At 41.8% G+C, this 20,626-nt stretch overlaps 1 protein-coding gene across 2 annotated transcripts in view; it reads left to right on the top strand.

Moving 5' to 3' along the window:
- The first annotated feature begins 2,804 nt into the window (after nt 1-2,804).
- LOC110529162 (protein-tyrosine kinase 2-beta) overlaps nt 2,805-20,626 on the top strand; it is a 62,188-nt gene continuing 44,366 nt past the window's right edge. The window contains exons 1-2 of one of the 2 annotated variants that reach the window (XM_036984589.2): nt 2,805-2,997; nt 18,815-19,054. In XM_036984589.2, the coding sequence (XP_036840484.2) occupies nt 18,857-19,054 (198 nt within the window). In that variant the 5' untranslated portion in view covers nt 2,805-2,997; nt 18,815-18,856. Of the gene's footprint in view, nt 2,998-13,021; nt 13,214-18,814; nt 19,055-20,626 lie in introns of those variants that run through there. The other variant, XM_090183084.1, reaches the window with a different exon arrangement.

Genomic DNA, 20,626 nt, shown 5'->3' with positions numbered 1-20,626 from the left:
CTAGTACCTAGAACAGAACTACAGTTATATCAACCCTCTAGCCTTCTGTCTAGTACCTAGAACTACAGTTATATCAACCCTCTAACCTTCTGTCTAGTACCTAGAACTACAGTTATATCAACCCTCTAACCTTCTGTCTAGTACCTAGAACAGAACTACAGTTATATCAACCCTCTAGCCTTCTGTCTAGTACCTAGAACTACAGTTATATCAACCCTCTAACCTTCTGTCTAGTACCTAGAACTACAGTTATATCAACCCTCTAACCTTCTGTCTAGTACCTAGTACAGAACTACAGTTATATCAACCCTCTAGCCTTCTGTCTAGTACCTAGAACTACAGTTATATCAACCCTCTAACCTTCTGTCTAGTACCTAGAACTACAGTTATATCAACCCTCTAGCCTTCTGTCTAGTACCTAGAACTACAGTTATATCAACCCTCTAGCCTTATGTCTAGTACCTAGAACAGAACTACAGTTATATCAACCCTCTAGCCTTCTGTCTAGTACCTAGAACTACAGTTATATCAACCCTCTAGCCTTCTGTCTAGTACCTAGAACTACAGTTATATCAACCCTCTAACCTTCTGTCTAGTACCTAGAACTACAGTTATATCAACCCTCTAACCTTCTGTCTAGTACCTAGAACAGAACTACAGTTATATCAACCCTCTAGCCTTCTGTCTAGTACCTAGAACTACAGTTATATCAACCCTCTAGCCTTCTGTCTAGTACCTAGAACAGAACTACAGTTATATCAACCCTCTAGCCTTCTGTCTAGTACCTAGAACTACAGTTATATCAACCCTCTAACCTTCTGTCTAGTACCTAGAACTACAGTTATATCAACCCTCTAGCCTTCTGTCTAGTACCTAGAACTACAGTTATATCAACCTTCTAACCTTCTGTCTAGTACCTAGAACTACAGTTATATCAACCCTCTAACCTTCTGTCTAGTACCTAGAACAGAACTACAGTTATATCAACCCTCTAGCCTTCTGTCTAGTACCTAGAACAGAACTACAGTTATATCAACCCTCTAGCCTTCTGTCTAGTACCTAGAACAGAACTACAGTTATATCAACCCTCTAGCCTTCTGTCTAGTACCTAGAACTACAGTTATATCAACCCTCTAGCCTTCTGTCTAGTACCTAGAACTACAGTTATATCAACCTTCTAACCTTCTGTCTAGTACCTAGAACAGAACTACAGTTATGTCAACCCTCTTATTTCAACCCTGTTGTATTGTTCCTGTCTTTGGATACTGCTCCCCTTTAATACAGACTCTAAAGGGCTTATAATACAGCCTCTAAAGGGCTTTTCATACAGACTCTAAAGGGCTTTTCATACAGACTCTAAATGGCTTTTAATACAGACTCTAAAGGGCTTTTCATACAGACTCTAAAGGGCTTTTAATACAACCTCTAAAGGGCTTTTAATACAGCCTCTAAAGGGCTTTTCATACAGCCTCTAAAGGCCTTTTAATACAGTCTCTAAAGGGCTTTTAATACAGCCTCTAAAGAGATTTTAATACAGACTCTAAAGGGCAAGTTTTGAACTAAGGTAGGTAGTGTCTGAGATGGCAGCGGAGGCCAGTGGTGTGTTTAGATCTATACTGCCCTCTACTGGTCAATATATTTGTTATTGGAAAACTCCAGGGTGGATATCTGGCTGTGGAAATAATATCATTAGCCTATAAAAAAAAAAGATGCCTCCCAAATCAGTCAACCCTTTGTCTTGTAGAAGGCTTACATATTATTCTTATTGTGCGTTATGGATCGTTTGAGGTAAATGGAAATGTGGACTTTATATACCATGTATCATTTTATCGCAATCTCTTCATTCAAAGACTCAATCATGGACACTTTTACTGACAGTTGTGGCTGCTTTGTGTGATGTATTGTTGTCTGTTGTTTGTTGTTCTGTTGACTGTGCCCTATAATGTTTGTGCCATGTTTTTGTGCTTCTACCATGTTGTGCTGCTGCCAGGTTGTGTTGCTACCATGGTGTGCTGCTGCCAGGTTGTGTTGCTACCATGTTGTTGTCATGTTGTGTTGCTACCATTCTGTGCTGCTACCATGCTGTGCTGCTACCATGTTGTGTTGCTACCATATTGTGTTGCTACCATGCTGTGTTGCTACCATGTTGTGTTGCTACCATGTTGTGTTGCTACCATGTTGTGTTGCTACCATGCTGTGTTGCTACCCTTTGCTGTGTTGCTACCATGCTGTGTTGCTACCCTTTGCTGTGTTGTTGTCATGTTGTGTTGCTACCATGTTGTTGCCATGTTGTGTTGCTACCATGCTGTGTTGCTACCATGCTGTGTTGTCATGTGTTGCTGCCTTGCTATGTTGTTGTCTTAGGTCTCTCTTTATGTCGTGTTGTGTTTTCTCTCTTGTTGTGATGTGCGTTTTGTCCTATATTTAAAAAAAATAAAAAAAATAATCCCAGGCCCCCGTCCCCGCAGGAGGCCTGTTGCCCTTTTGGTAGGCCGTCATTGTAAATAAGAATTTGTTCTTAACTGACTTGCCTTAAATCAAGGTAAAAAAAATATTAAATAAATAGAAAAAACAATCCTTTCAATGGAAAACACACTGGAAACATTCGGATCTATATATTATCCCAGTACTTTGAAATAGCTTTTGCATGTTTACTACAGCAAAGACAATATACTGTAGTCCTACAGCAAACATAGCCCGACACCAATATGTCTATGGGTTATAAAAAAATAAAAACTGCAAAGCTGATTACAACATAATATCCTTTATTTTCCTAAAACACAAAAGACACTGACAGAGAGAGAGAGAGAGAGGTCCACGCTACAGAAATAAGGAAGTGACCTACCTACCAAGGCAAGGGAGTGGTTTGGCTCGAGTAAATACCTGTTCCACATACTGTTGGAGCCAGAGTCAGTCAGGACTAGGAACCAATCTATTAGAAATAACCATAGAACATTTCTGTGCAGATGCTCGTGGAGGAACATGTCCTTCAACTAGGTGAGACGCAAATCTAATAACTTCAATGTGTTTTTTAAATGTCAGATGTGTAAACTCAGATTCCGGTCTTGGGAGGCGTAGCAGACGATTACCTCCGGTCAAAGCGGTTGGAGTTATCAATTATTGTTTACGTTTTACTCGAAACTAAACTATTAGTGGGTCGTTTGAAGTCGGTCAAAATTATACCATCATATGAGTTATAATATAAACATGAAGCCTGAGGATAGAACATATGAGTAAGGTGATTGACATTTCTTGACGGTGTGAGTGCTTTTACCAGTGCAGATATATGAAAGCATTGCATTTGCTACCTGAGTTGAGTTGGAAGAATCTCCATTATCACTGCAAGTCTGTTCAGGTGAATATTGTTTGCGCGCATTCCAGCACCTGGGGTTATGACTCCGCAGTATGCAACCCTACCTACTCCAACTCAACCCTATCAACTCCAACTCAACCCTATCAACTCCAACTCAACCATATCAACCCTATCTACTCCAACTCAACCCTACCTACTCCAACTCAACCATATCAACCCTATCTACTCCAACTCAACCCTACCAACTCCAACTCAACCATATCAACCCTATCTACTCCAACTCAACCCTACCAACTCCAACTCAACCCTATCAACCCTACCAACTCCAACTCAACCCTACCAACTCCAACTCAACCCTACCAACTCCAACTCAACTCTATCAACTCCAACTCAACCCTACCTACTCCAACTCAACCCTATCTACTCCAACTCAACCCTATCAACTCCAACTCAACCCTATCAACTCCAACTCAACCCTACCTACTCCAACTCAACCCTATGTACTCCAACTCAACCCTATCAACTCCAACTCAACCCTACCTACTCCAACTCAACCCTATCTACTCCAACTCAACCCTATCAACTCCAACTCAACCCTATCAACTCCAACTCAACCCTACCTACTCCAACTCAACCCTATCAACTCCAACTCAACCCTATCAACCATACCAACTCCAACTCAACCCTACCTACTCCAACTCAACCCTACCTACTCCAACTCAACCCTACCTACTCCAACTCAACCCTATCAACTCCAACTCAACCCTATCAACCCTACCTACTCCAACTCAACCCTATCAACTCCAACTCAACCCTATCAACCCTACCTACTCCAACTCAACCCTATCAACTCCAACTCAACCCTATCAACTCCAACTCAACCCTATCAACCCTACCTACTCCAACTCAACCCTATCAACCCTACCTACTCCAACTCAACCCTATCAACCCTACCTACTCCAACTCAACCCTATCAACTCCAACTCAACCCTATCAACTCCAACTCAACCCTATCAACCCTACCAACTCCAACTCAACCCTACCTACTCCAACTCAACCCTACCTACTCCAACTCAACCCTACCTACTCCAACTCATCCCTATCAACCCTACCTACTCCAACTCAACCCTATCAACTCCAACTCAACCCTATCAACCCTACCTACTCCAACTCAACCCTATCAACTCCAACTCAACCCTATCAACTCCAACTCAACCCTATCAACCCTACCTACTCCAACTCAACCCTATCAACCCTACCTACTCCAACTCAACCCTATCAACCCTACCTACTCCAACTCAACCCTATCAACTCCAACTCAACCCTATCAACTCCAACTCAACCCTATCAACCCTACCTACTCCAACTCAACCCTCCTACTCCAACTCAACCCTATCAACCCTACCTACTCCAACTCAAACCTACCTTCTCCAACTCAACCCTATCAACCCTACCTACTCCAACTCAACCCTATCAACCCTACCTACTCCAACTCAACCCTTTCAACTCCAACTCAACCCTTTCAACTCCTGAGGATAGAACATATGAGTAAGGTGATTGACATTTCTTGACGGTGTGAGTGCTTTTACCAGTGCAGATATATGAAAGCATTGCATTTGCTACCTGAGTAGAGTTGGAAGAATCTCCATTATCACTGCAAGTCTGTTCAGGTGAATATTGTTTGCGCGCATTCCAGCACCTGGGGTTATGACTCCGCAGTATGCAACCCTACCTACTCCAACTCAACCCTATCAACTCCAACTCAACCCTATCAACCCTACCTACTCCAACTCAACCCTATCAACTCCAACTCAACCCTATCAACTCCAACTCAACCCTATCAACCCTACCTACTCCAACTCAACCCTATCAACTCCAACTCAACCCTATCAACTCCAACTCAACCCTATCAACCCTACCAACTCCAACTCAACCCTATCAACTCCAACTCAACCCTATCAACTCCAACTCAACCCTATCAACCCTATCAACTCCAACTCAACCCTATCAACTCCAACTCAACCCTATCAACTCCAACTCAACCCTATCAACCCTACCTACTCCAACTCAACCCTATCAACCCTACCTACTCCAACTCAACCCTATCAACTCCAACTCAACCCTATCAACCCTACCTACTCCAACTCAACCCTATCAACTCCAACTCAACCCTATCAACCCTACCTACTCCAACTCAACCCTATCAACTCCAACTCAACCCTATCAACTCCAACTCAACCCTATCAACCCTACCAACTCCAACTCAACCCTATCAACTCCAACTCAACCCTATCAACCCTATCAACTCCAACTCAACCCTATCAACCCTACCTACTCCAACTCAACCCTATCAACCCTACCTACTCCAACTCAACCCTATCAACTCCAACTCAACCCTATCAACCCTACCAACTCCAACTCAACCCTACCTACTCCAACTCAACCCTATCAACTCCAACTCAACCATATCAACCCTACCTACTCCAACTCAACCCTACCTACTCCAACTCAACCATATCAACCCTATCTACTCCAACTCAAACCTACCTTCTCCAACTCAACCCTATCAACTCCATATCAACCCTATCAACTCCAAATCATTCCTATCAACTCCAACTCAATCCTACCTACTCAAACTCAACCCTATCAACCCTACCAACTCCAACTCAACCCTACCTACTCCAACTCAAGCCTATCAACTCCAACTCAACCCTATCAACCCTACCAACTCCAACTCAACTCTACCTACTCCAACTCAACCCCATCAACTCCAACTCAACCCTATCAACCCTACCAACTCCAACTCAACCCTACCTACTCCAACTCAACCTCATTGACTCCGAATCATTCCCATCAACTCCAACTCAACCTCATCGACTCCGAATCATTCCCATCAACTCCAACTCAACTCTGCCAATTCAACCCTATCAACTCCAACTCAACCTCATTGACTCCGAATCATTCTCATCAACTCCAAATCAACTCAGCCAACTCCAACTCAACCCTATCAACTCCAACTCAAACCTATCAACTCCAAATCAACTCTGCCAACTCCAACTCAAACCTATCAATGCCAAATCAACCCTATAATCTCCAAATCAACCCTATCAACTCCAAATCAACTCTGCCAACTCCAAATCAACTATGCCAGCTCCAAATCAACTCTGCCAACTCCAAATCAACCTTATCAACATCAAATCAACTCTACCAACTCCAACTCAAGCCTATCAACTCTGCCAACTCCAAATCAACCTTATCAACATCAAATCAAACCTATCAACTCCAACTCAACTATTCCAACTCCAAATCAACTATTCCAACTCCAAATCAACTATTCCAACTCCAAATCAACTATTCCAACTCCAAGTCAACTATTCCAACTCCAAGTCAACTATTCCAACTCCAAATCAACTATTCCAACTCCAAGTCAACTATTCCAACTCCAAATCAACTATTCCAACTCCAAGTCAACTATTCCAACTCCAAATCAACTATTCCAACTCCAAATCAACTATTCCAACCCAAATCAACTATTCCAACTCCAAGTCAACTATTCCAACTCCAAATCAAGTCTTTGTATACTGACTCTTTGGGGGGGGGGGGGGGGGGTCTGCATTCGTGGCCTCAGAGGTCACCTGATCTGTCTTACGTAGTGTCAGTTTTCAGACATTGGTTTTTCAGTTTGTTAAACAGATTTTATGGATTAGAAGAAGGTGTGTAATGCCTTGAATGAAACATTATGGGAGCATTTCATTAAAAAATATGTCATAACCATGGTATTTCTGTCAATGGCTGATTGAACATTACTAGTGATGATACATAGAAATGCGTATTGCGTAATAAAGGAGACAGCTCCTGTCCTGAATGACTGATATTAATTACAGAGACAGACAAGACTTGACACATCCCCCTGTTTGAGTAATGACTGTTTCCTATACGATACTATATTAATTACAGAGATTCTTGACATATCCCCCTGTTTGAGTAATGACTGTTTCCTATACACTACTACTGTATAATACAATATATTAACATTATATATTAATATACGACTCTTTATATTGTAAGAAAAGAAGCAGTACACACACACACACACACACACACACACACACACACACACACACACACACACACACACACACACACACACACACACACACACACACACACACACACACACACACACACACACACACACAATTAACGTGGGCGACATTTTGGATATTCCACCTGTAGATGCTTCCCTGTTGTGTGTCAACAGACATGCAGTAGACATGTTGAGGAATTTCTATTCAAATTCCTCAAATCTACTATGACCTTAACCTAGATTACTCTATTCCACTATGAACTTAACCTAGATTCCTCTATTCCACTATGAACTTAACCTAGATTCCTCTATTCTACTATGACCTTAACCTAGATTACTCTATTCCACTATGAACTTAACCTAGATTCCTCTATTCTACTATGACCTTAACCTAGATTACTCTATTCCACTATGAACTTAACCTAGATTACTCTATTCCACTATGAACTTAACCTAGATTCCTCTATTCTACTATGACCTTAACCTAGATTACTCTATTCCACTATGAACTTAACCTAGATTCCTCTATTCTACTATGACCTTAACCTAGATTCCTCTATTCTACTATGACCTTAACCTCGTACAACCATCCCCCAAGTCTTGCGATCTTACATTCTATTTTGCTACATGGATTCCACAGATTGATAGCACAGGAATAATTCCAAGGCAATTATAACCTAACCTTTCTCCCCAGATAATTTATCCTCCCTCACCAAATCACAACAAAATATCCCAAACTGTAAGACCAGTGGCCATCTCGAAGTATGACAGTATGACAGTATCCAATTTGCTAAAGACATAAAAATGGTCCACACACATTCAAACAGTCATGAAGATGGCGCGACAGCATACGGGCCCTCAAATCCTCAAAAAGTTCTACAGCTGCACCATTGACAAGCATATTGACTGGCTGCATCACCGCTTGGTGTGTCCACTGCACCGATCGCATGGCGATACAGAGGGTGCGGACAACCCAGGTGCATCACTGGGGCCGAGATCCCTGCCATCCAGGACCTCTATTAAAACCCCTTATGGATCCCGAACAGATTCTATCCCCAAGCCATACGACTGCTAAATAGCCAACTAAATAGCTAACTAAATAGCTTACCAAATGGCTAATCAAATAGCTAACCAAATGGCTAACTAAATAGCTACCTAAATGGCTAACCAAATAGCTAACTAAATAACTAACTAAATAACTAACTAAACGGCTAACCAAATGGCTAACCAAATAGCTAACTAAATAACTAACTAAATGGTAACTAAAGGGCTAACTAAATGGCTAACTAAATGGCTAACCAACTAGCTAACTAAATAACTAACTAAATAGCTAACTAAACGGCTAACCAAATGGCTAAGCAAATGGCTAACCAAATAGCTAACCCAATAGCTAACCAAATAGCTAACTAAATAGCTAACTAAACGGCTATCCAAATGGCTGCATGGACCCTTTTAATTTCATTAAATGTTTTTACACTGACTTTATGCACACTCAAAAACTCTATACATACACACACACACACACACACACACACACACACACACACACACACACACACACACACACACACACACACACACACACACACACACACAGACACACAAACAAAAACACACACACACACACACACAGACATATATATATATACAGTGTATAGTACCGTATGTGGACACCCCTTCAACTGAGCGGATTCGGCTATTTCAGCCACACCCTCTGCTGACAGGTGTATAAAAATTCAGCATACAGCCATGCAATCTCCATAGCGACACATTGTCAGTAGAATGGCCTTAATGAATAGCTCAGTGACTTTCAATGTGGCACTGTCATAGGATGCCACCTTTTCAACAAGTCAAGTTTGTCAAATTTCTGCCCTGCTAGAGCTTCCACAGCAACTGTAAGAGCTGTTTTTGTGAAGTGGAAATGTCTAGGAGCAACAACGGCTCAGCCGCAAAGTGGTAGGCCAAGCTCCCAGAACGGGACCACCGAGACTTAGCGTGTAAAAATTGTCTGTCCTCGGTTGCGACATTCACTAACAAATTCCAAACTGCCTCTGGAAGTAACGTCAGCACAACAACTGTTCGTCGGGAGCTTCATGAAATGGGTTTCCATGGCCAAGCAGCTGCACACAAGCCTAAGATCACCATGCACAATGCCAAGCGTCGGCTGGAGTGGTGTAAAGCTCGCCATCATTGGACCAAGCCTTAACTTCCTGACTGATGTCTTGAGATGTTGCTTCAATATATCCACCAATTTTTCCTCCCTCATGATGCCATCTATTTTGTGAAGTGCACCAGTCCCTCCAGCAGCACAGTACCCCCCAAACGGTAAACATTTCTGAGGGTCTTAGGGGCCAAGACCAATACTGTTGTGTCATCTGAAAATTTGATTGATTTGGAGGTGTGTGTGGCCACGTGATCATGGGTGAACAGAGAGTACAAGAGGGGACCCTTGTGGGGCCCCTGTGTTGAGGATCAGCATAGTGGAGGTGTTGTTTCCTACCTTCACCATCTGGGGGTGGCCCATCAGGAAGTCCAGGACCCAGTTGCACAGGGCGGGGTTCAGTCCCAGGGCCCCAAGCTTAATGAGCTTGGAGGGTGCTATGATTTTGAATGTTGTGCTGAAGTCAATGACCAGCATTCGGATGTAGGTATTCCTCTTGTCCAGGTGGGATAGGGCAGTTTGCAGTGCGATGGTGATTACATCATCTGTGGATCTAATGGGGCGGTAAGCAAATTGCAGTGGGTCTAGGGTGTCAGGTATTTTTTGGAAACTGTTTTTTTTTTTCTGGATCAAACACGTCAAATAAATGGACATTTTCGATATATATGGACGGAATTAATCGAACAAAAGGGCCAATTGTGATGTTTATGGGACATATTGGAGTGCCAACAAAAGAAGCCCGTCAAAGGTAAGGCAGGTTTTATATTTTATTTCTGCGTTTTGTGTAGCGCCTGCAGGGTTGAAATATGCTACCCTCTTTGTTTACTGTTGTGCTATCATCAGATAATTACTTCTTATGCTTTCGCCGAAAAGCCTTTTTCCAATCTGACATGTTGGCTGGATTCACAACGAAGTGTAGCTTTAATTGAGTGTCTTACATGTGTGATTTAATGAAGGTTTGATTTTATATCATTTTTTTTTATTTGCCACGCTGCATTTTCCCTGTTTATTGCCCAAGTGGGATGCAAGCGTCCCCTATCCTAAAGAGGTTTTAAACTAGCCTCTCAAAGCACTTCATAATGATAGAAGTGAGTGCTAGGTGCCAATAGTCATTTAGTTCAGTTACCTTTGCTTTCTTTGGTGATCGATTGAGAATGATTGATTGAATACAGATGATTGATTGAATCCATCGCCTATATAGTTCAATACTTCCAGGTATAAGCCTGTTTGGGTTCCAGGTAGAACTTGTTTGGGTTCCATGTAGAGCCCTCTGCGAAAAAGGTTCTACATGGAACTGAAAGGGGTTCTATCTGGAACCGAAATGGTTCTACCTGGAACCGAAAATTGTTCTTTATTAAAAGGTTCTCCTATGAGGACAGCCGAAGAAGCCTTTAAGGTTCTAGATAGAACCTTTTTGTTCTAAGAGTGTGTGGTGTCTGTGTCTGTGTTGAAATAGTTACGGTATCTCACAGGCTGATAAGATCTCTCATGAGAGCCTTGTTTCCATAACAACTAACGTGCTGGCACGACGGTGTCAGTGTGTGTGTGTGTGTGTGTGTGTGTCAGAAGAAGGGGCAGGACAGGTGTGTGTGTGTGTGCGTATTTGTGTGAGATGTCTCCCAGCTCAATTGATTATCTGTTGCTGTAGCTCAATCTAACCAGCATCAGAGATCCTGTTACTGTACGTCTGCTAGTAATACAGGCATGTTAACTGACAATAGATTGGGTCTCGTGTGGCTCAGTTGGTAGAGCATGACGCTTGCAACACTAGGGTTTTGGTTGTATTAATGTTACCCACTGTTACACAGTGTTACCCGCTGTTACCCACTGTTACCCAATGTTACCCAATGTTACCCACTGTTACCCGTTGTTACCCAATGTTACCCACTGTTACCCATTGTTACCCACTGTTACCCACTGTTACCCGTTGTTACCCAATGTTACCCAATGTTACCCATTGTTACCCACTGTTACCCCATGTTACCCACTGTTACCCAATGTTACCCACTGTTACCCCAATGTTACCCACTGTTACCCAAAGTGACCCACTGTTTCCCATTGTTACCCAATGTTACCCACTGTTACCCCAATGTTACCCACTGTTACCCAAAGTGACCCACTGTTTCCCATTGTTACCCACTGTTACCCACTGTTACCCAATGTTACCCACTGTTACCCAATGTTGCCCACTGTTTCCCATTGTTACCCACTGTTACCCACTGTTACCCACTGTTACCCGCTGTTACCCAGTGTTACCCACTGTTACCCATTGTTACCCACTGTTACCCACTGTTCCCCAATGTTCCCCACTGTTACCCACTGTTACCCAGTGTTACCCAATGTTACCCAGTGTTACCCAATGTTTCCCAATGTTACCCAATGTTACCCAATGTTACCCGCTGTTACCCAATGCTGAGAGGGGTTGTATCAATGTTACCCACTGTTACCCAATGTTTCCCAATGTTTCCCAATGTTTCCCAATGTTTCCCACTGTTACCCAATGTTACCCAATGTTACCCACTGTTACCCGCTGTTACCCAATGCTGAGAGGGGTTGTATCAATGTTACCCACTGTTACCCAATGTTACCCAATGTTTCCCAATGTTTCCCAATGTTTCCCAATGTTTCCCAATGTTTCCCACTGTTACCCAATGTTACTCACTGTTACCCAATGTTACACAATGCTGAGAGAGGTTGTATCAACAAGTAAAGAGATTCACGACAACTTGTATGATGGGCTGACAGGCTGTTGTTTGCTGTACCATGCGATATTATAGTCAAAAACCCAAATGCAGCTATGTGGGATATTTTGAGAGGCTGATATTACCCCCCCAAAATTATTATAAGGATTTTTTGCTTCATCAACAGTTGCATATCTAATTTGCGGAAAGAAAACACTAAGAAGTTCCCAACTTTTCCCCAGTTCAACTACTAATAGAGAACGGTGTGCCGTTACGCAAGACAGGAAACGCACCTCTGCTTTCCTTTTCTAAAAAGAAAACATCCCAAACTGATCAACTTTATTAGCAACTGACCATGTTGATCTTTCTGCGTTCACAGAATTATTGATTATCGAAACGCTCTGAAACATGAACAATTCCATGAAAATGATTGAACGGGAAATGCTGAGTTATCACTGCTTTCACCCATTCCTAAATATGTATCTCAGCTCTCACATGAGCATTAGGAATGTAGATATCGGCCCCGTCTAGACCCTCCCTCTCTCCCTCCATACCTCCCTCCATACCTCTCTCCCTCCCTCCATACCTCCCTCCATACCTCTCTCCCTCCCTCCATACCTCCCTCCCTCCAACCCTCCTTCCCACACACCCAGGTGGTGGTGCTAGCTTTTAGCAACAGTGTGGGGAGTGTCTCCCAGGCTCATCACACACACACACACACACACACACACACACACACACAGAGTGAGAGACATGCACGGGCCCTAGTTGAGGAATTCAGAGCCTCAGGCTAACAAAACAGCACCCCTCTCCAACAACAGCTGAAGCTCTGAGAACACAAAGCCAGAGACACACCCAGCTCTGCTCTGCACAACGACACCACAGACTTAACAGACAGACAGACATAAACCAGGTCCTCAGTTATGGAGCGATAACATAACAGAGATGTTAACATGGGAAGATATACTAAGGTGCGTACTGTGTAGTTGCGACAACAAGCAATAATAGGGGTGTTTTTCTGGTGAGGTGTATTGACCAGGCCCCGTCCAGGTATGTTAGCTGCAGATGTTGACAATGTGCTTACTGGTTCTTATGCTTCAATGTGAGATAAGTGAGAGAAGTAGGGCTTTATTTACTACTACTAGTGAGAGCAGTAGGGTTTTACTTACTACTCCTGTTAGTGAGAGAAGTAGGGCTTTACTTACTACTACTGTAAGTGAGTGAAGTAGGGCTTTACTTACTACTAATATAAGTGAGAGAAGTAGGGCTTTACTTACTTCTACTGTAAGTGAGAGAAGTAGGGCTTTACTTACTTCTACTGTAAGTGAGAGAAGTAGGGCTTTACTTACTACTCATGTAAGTGAGAGAAGTAGGGCTTTACTTACTTCTACTGTAAGTGAGAGAAGTAGGGCTTTACTTACTACTACTATAAGTGAGAGAAGTAGGGCTTTACTTACTACTACTATAAGTGAGAGAAGTAGGGCTTTACTTACTACTACTATAAGTGAGAGAAGTTGGGCTTTACTTACTACTACTATAAGTGAGAGAAGTTGGGCTTTACTTACTACTACTGTAAGTGAGAGAAGTAGGGCTTTACTTACTACTCATGTAAGTGAGTGAAGTAGGGCTTTACTTACTACTACTATAAGTGAGAGAAGTAGGGCTTTACTTACTACTACTGTAAGTGATTGGAGTAGGGCTTTACTTACTACTACTGTAAGTGAGAGAAGTAGGGCTTTACTTACTACTCATGTAAGTGAGTGAAGTAGGGCTTTGCTTACTACTACTATAAGTGAGAGAAGTAGGGCTTTACTTACTACTACTGTAAGTGAGTGGAGTAGGGCTTTACTTACTACTACTGTAAGTGAGAGAAGTAGGGCTTTACTTACTACTACTGTAAGTGAGAGAAGTAGGGCTTTACTTACTACTACTATAAGTGAGAGAAGTAGGGCTTTACTTACTACTACTATAAGTGAGAGAAGTTGGGCTTTACTTACTACTACTATAAGTGAGAGAAGTAGGGCTTTACTTACTACTCCTGTAAGTGAGAGAAGTAGGTCTTTCCTTACTACTACTATAAGTGAGAGAAGTAGGGCTTTACTTACTACTACTGTAAGTGAGAGAAGTAGGGCTTTACTTACTACTACTATAAGTGAGAGAAGTAGGGCTTTCCTTACTACTACTATAAGTGAGAGAAGTAGGGCTTTACTTACTACTACTATAAGTGAGAGAAGTAGGGCTTTACTTACTACTACTACGTGAGAGAAGTAGGGCTTTACTTACTACTCCTGTAAGTGAGAGAAGTAGGGCTTTCCTTACTACTACTGTAAGTGAGAGAAGTAGGGCTTTACTTACTACTACTATAAGTGAGAGAAGTAGGGCTTTACTTACTACTACTATAAGTGAGAGAAGTAGGGCTTTACTTACTACTACTACGTGAGAGAAGTAGGGCTTTACTTACTACTACTATAAGTGAGAGAAGTAGGGCTTTACTTACTACTACTACGTGAGAGAAGTAGGGCTTTACTTACTACTACTAAGTGAGAGAAGTTGGGCTTTACTTACTACTACTATAAGTGAGAGAAGTAGGGCTTTACTTACTACTACTATAAGTGAGAGAAGTAGGGCTTTACTTACTACTATTGGACAGTACTTTTGTTTGCATATGTTTGACTTTCCTTTTGACTTACACTCCAGTTTAACCAAGGCTCAGACCCCACACCCTTTTCCCCAGCCAGTCAACCAGCCAGCCAGTCAGTCAGTCAGTCTGCCAGTCAACCAGTCAGTCAGTCAGTTAGTCAGTTAGTCAATCAGGCAGTCAGTCAGTCAGTTAGTCAGTCAGTCAGTCAGTCAGTTAGTTAGTCAGCCAGTCAACCAGTCAACCAGTCAACCAGTCAGTCAGTTAGTCAGTCAGTCAGTCAGCCAGTCAGTTAGTCATTCAGTCAGCCAGTCAGCCAGTCAGTCAGCCAGCCAGTCAGTTAGTCATTCAGCCAGTCAGCCAGTCAGCCAGTCAGCCATTCAGTCAGTCAGTCAGTCAGTCAGCCAGCTAGTCAGTTAATCAGTCAGGTAGTTTGGAAATTCCTAATTTTTCAGATGTGCAGCTGTTTCTTTTGCCTTGAATTTAGAATATAGAGGTTCTGTTTGTGGGAGGAACATATAGAATATAGAGGTTCTGTTTGTGGCAGGAACATCTAGAATATAGAGGTTCTGTTTGTGGCAGGAACATATAGAATATAGAGGTTCTGTTTGTGGCAGGAACATCTAGAATATAGAGGTTATGTTTGTGGCAGGAACATATAGAATATAGAGGTTATGTTTTTGGCAGGAACATCTAGAATATAGAGGTTCTGTTTGTGGGAGGAGAGGTACCATTGGAAAATAAGATTCAGGCCAAGCTATAGAAGGAGAGAATTCAGAGTTTTGGCGCAGGTACATCCGACTAGCGCTAATTAACATTAACTACCTAACAACATTTGTTTTCTCCATAGAAAGTCATAGAATCAATAAAATATCGTCAAAAATAATATCACAATTCTCTACTGTGTTGACCCCCCCCCCGTCCCCCCATTCCTTAGAACACACATAAAATGAAGCTGGGTGAAGTATGCTTGTTGCTTAACATACTATTGAGAGAGATAAGAAAACAGACTCCTTTTTGTTCTCACTCCTAGTGCCTTGTTAAAGGTCTGGGGATTTCTCTGGTGTTTATCCTTTACAGCTTTGTGGTCAAACAAGTTCATGTTGTTACTGTCATTGGTTTATGTCAAGCACGGCTTTAGGTTCAACACTTCAGGGTTTGAAATGTTATTCAATGTTGTTTGTTACCTTTATATTTCCAAATGATTTCTGAAGAAAATCAACCAAGGTTGTTTTTTTGTTTTTTTTATACAGAACACGCTCAGAAACTAAGAGTGCCATATACAACCATATGTCACCTGTAGGAGAACCCTCTTTTCAGATCATATTGAACCCTTTTTGGTTCCACATAGAACCTCTCCATATAGAACCTCTGGTTCCACATATAACCTCTGGTTCCACATAAAACCTATTGTTCTACATAGAATCTCTTGTTCCACATATAACCTCTGGTTCCACATACAGTGGGGAGAACAAGTATTTGATCCACTGCCGATTTTGCAGGTTTTCCTACTTACAAAGCATGTAAAGGTCTGTAATTTTTATCATAGGTACACTTCAACTGTGAGAGACGTAATCTAAAACAAAAATCCAGAACATCACATTGTATGATTGTTAAGTAATGAATTTGCATTTTATTGCATGACATAAGTATTTGATCACCTACCAACCAGTAAGAATTCTGGCTCTCACAGACCTGTTAGTTTTTCTTTAAGAAGCCCTCCTGTTCTCCACTCATTGCCTGTATTAACTGCACCTGTTTGAACTCGTTACCTGTATAAAAGACACCTGTCCACACACTCAATCAAACAGACTCCAACCTCTCCACAATGGCCAAGACCAGAGAGCTGTGTAAGGACATCAGGGATATAATTGTAGACCTGCACAAGGCTGGGATGGGCTACAGGACAATAAGCAAGCAGCTTGGTGAGAAGGCAACAACTGTTGGCGCAATTATTAGAAAATGGAAGTTCAAGATGACGGTCAATCACCTTCTGTCTGGGGCTCCATGCAAGATCTCACCTCGTGGGGCATCAATGATCATGAGGAAGGTGAGGGATCAGCCCAGAACTACATGGCAGGACCTGGTCAATGACCTGAAGAGAGCTGGGACCACAGTCTCAAAGAAAACCATTAGTAACATGGAATAAAATCCTGCAGCACACGCAAGGTCCCCCTGCTCAAACCAGCGCATGTCAAGGCCCGTCTGAAGTTTGCCAATGACCATCTGGATGATCCAGAGGAGGAATGGGAGAAGGTCATGTGGTCTGATGAGACAAATAAATAGCTTTTTGGTCTAAACTCCACTCGCCGTGTTTGGAGGAAGAAGAAGGATGAGTACAACCCCAAGAACACCATCCCAACTGTGAAGCATTGAGGTGGAAACATCATTCTTTGGGGATGCTTTTCTGCAAAGGGGACAGGATGACTGCACCATATTGAGAGGAGGATGGATGGGGCCATGTATCGCGAGATCTTGGCCAACAACATCCTTCCCTCAGTAAGAGCATTGAAGATGGGTCGTGGCTGGGTCTTCCAGAATGGCAACTACCTGAAACACACAGCCAGGGCAACTAAGGAGTGGCTCCGTAAGAAGCATCTCAAGGTCCTGGAGTGGCCTAGCCAGTCTCCAGACCTGAACCCAATAGAAAATCTTTGGAGGGAGCTGAAAGTCCGTATTGCCCAGAGACAGCCCCGAAACCTGAAGGATCTGGAGAAGGTCTGTTTGGAGGAGTGGGCCAAAATCCCTGCTGCAGTGTGTGCAAACCTGGTCAAGAACTACAGGAAACGCATGATCTCTGTAATTGCAAACAAAGGTTTCTGTACCAAATATTAAGTTCTGCTTTTCTGATGTATCAAATACTTATGTCATGCAATAAAATGCAAATTAATTAACTTAAAAATCATACAATGTGATTTTCTGGATTTTTGTTTTAGATTCCGTCTCTCACAGTTGAAGTGTACCTATGATAAACATTTACCGACCTCTACATGCTTTGTAAATAGGAAAACCTGCAAAATCGGCAGTGTATCAAATACTTGTTCTCCCCACTGTTATAACCTCTGAAAGGTTGCTACTCGATTAGTAACCAAAAAGTTTTTTTTATTTTTATATCTCACCTGAAAGGGTTCTATCGGGAACCATTTTGTCAGAGTGTTCTACTACTGAGACAAATGGTTCTACATAGCACTATGTTCTCTGCTACAGTAGAATAGATACTGAACGTGGTGTGTGTAGGGCCTACACGCCGTGCCGCTGCGAGCTTACCTTGTGACTAATACAGGCCTTCACATGAAGTGAAAGACAGGAATGTTGGGCTATATCAGTAGATCACATCTGTAAATCAACTGTAAAGTGAGTCACAACCACATCTGACACTACAGTACACCGCATAGCATTATTACTATATAAATCATGTCACGGCTGAACTGAAGTTCTGGGTTTTGACTGGATGGATCCAGAGTGGGAAAGTTACCTGGTATCTTTCTGACTGACCACCCTCTCTGTCTCAAACTAGGGATGATGGCAATAACACCCCCCCCCCCCCCTGTCCCTCTCTCTCTCCCCCCTCTTTCTCTCTCCCTCCTCTTTCTCTCTCTCCCCCTCCTCTTTCTCTCTCTCCCCCTCCTCTTTCTCTCTCTCCTACTCCTCTTTCTCTCTCTCCCCCTCTTTCTCTCTCCCTCTCCCTCCCCCTCCTCTTTCTCTCCCCCTCCTCTTTCTCTCTCTCCCCCCTCCTCTTTCTCTCTCTCCCCCCTCCTCTTTGTCTCTCCCCCCTCCTCTTTCTCTCTCTACCCCTTCTCTTTCTCTCTCCCTCTCTCTCTCCCCCTCCTCTTTCTCTCTCTCCCCCCTCCTCTTTCTCTCTATCTCCCCCCATCCCTCTCTCTCTCCCCCCTCCTCTTTCACTCTCCCTCTCCCTCTCTCGCCCTCTCCCCAGGTGTGACATCAGTATGACGTTATCATTCTCTCTACCGTGAGAATGTACGAGGTGATGCAGGGAGACACTACCACCCTGTCCTGGAGGCTACCCAGCCCCGGCCACAACGACGGCCCACAACAGAGCCCCTTCAGCGGGGAGGGGGGACCCACCAAGATCCTCAAAGTCTGTTTTTCCACCAACAACACCCTGGGGAAAAACTTCAAACTGGTCAAGTGTGACAGCTCCTGGAAGATCAGGGTGATTAACTACACTTTGACCAGCTGTTATATATATATACATAAATACATTTGATATACATAAATACATGTAATATACATAAATACATGTAATATACATAAATACATGTAATATACATAAATACGTTTGATGTACATAAATACATTTGATACACATAAATACATTTGATATACATAAATACATGTAATATACATAAATTCATTTGATGTACATAAATACCTTTGATGTACATAAATACATTTGATGTACATAAAACATTTGATACACATAAATACATGTAATATACATTTGATACACATAAATACATGTAATATACATTTTATGTATATAAATACATTTGATGTACATAAATACATGTAATATACATAAATACATGTACTATACATAAATACATTTGATACACATGAATACGTTTGATGTACATAAATACATGTAATATACATTTGATATACATAAATACATGTAATATACATTTTATGTATATAAATACATTTGATGTACATAAATACATGTAATATACATAAATACATGTACTATACATAAATACATTTGATACACATAAATACATTTGATGTACATAAATACATGTAATGTACATAAATACATTTGAAACACATAAATACATGTAATATACATAAATACATGTACTATACATAAATACATTTGATACACATGAATACGTTTGATGTACATAAATACATGTAATATACATTTTATATATATATACATACATTCCATATACATAAATACATTTGATGTACATAAATACATTTGATGTACATAAATACATGTAATATACATTTTATATATATATACATACATTCCATATACATAAATACATTTGATGTACATAAATACATTTGATGTACATAAATACATGTAATATACATAAATATATTTGATATACATAAATACATTTGATACACATAAATACGTTTGATGTACATAAATACATTTGATGTACATAAATACATTTGATATACATCCATTCATGTAATATACATAAATACAGGTGATTGATTGATTTATTTATTGGTTGATGAGTTGATTGATTGCCATTTTGATTGATAGGATGGATACATTGATTGAGGATCTGTTGTAGGAAAGGAAGTATGCTTCTGGTCATGGTGTGGACAACCCCTTGGGAGTTGGAAATGGATATTTGAACTGCAGTTGTTTGAAATAAGACATATCATTTATTTATCGTCAATTCTGCACAGATGTCACTTAGTTACTTAGTTATAGTTTATAGATACCAAGCTTGGTCGCCCATGGGCATACATTACCCGTAGGAAAACACTGTCTAAGTACCCTAGTTAGAACTGGGCGGACCACCCACTGTATTTTATTGGTTAGTTAGCCAGCTGTTCATGAAGCAGGTTAGATTAGCTTAGGTTTTTTGGGGATATTTATTAGTTCTTTCCTTGGGTCCAGCTCAGCCCCTCCCCCTCCGGAGATGGTGTAACTGAGTCAGGTTTGTAGGCCTCCTTGCTCAGCCCCCCCCCCCCCCCGGAGCTGGTGTAACTGAGTCAGGTTTGTAGGCCTCCTTGCTCAGCCCCTCCCCCCCCCGGA

The sequence above is a fragment of the Oncorhynchus mykiss genome, chromosome 8, assembly GCF_057628025.1.
Source record: "Oncorhynchus mykiss isolate SJ-2025 chromosome 8, ASM5762802v1, whole genome shotgun sequence".
NCBI classification, from domain to species: domain Eukaryota; kingdom Metazoa; phylum Chordata; class Actinopteri; order Salmoniformes; family Salmonidae; genus Oncorhynchus; species Oncorhynchus mykiss.
Note: the sequence above shows the minus strand (reverse complement) of the source record. Positions and strands in the feature narration are given on the sequence as shown.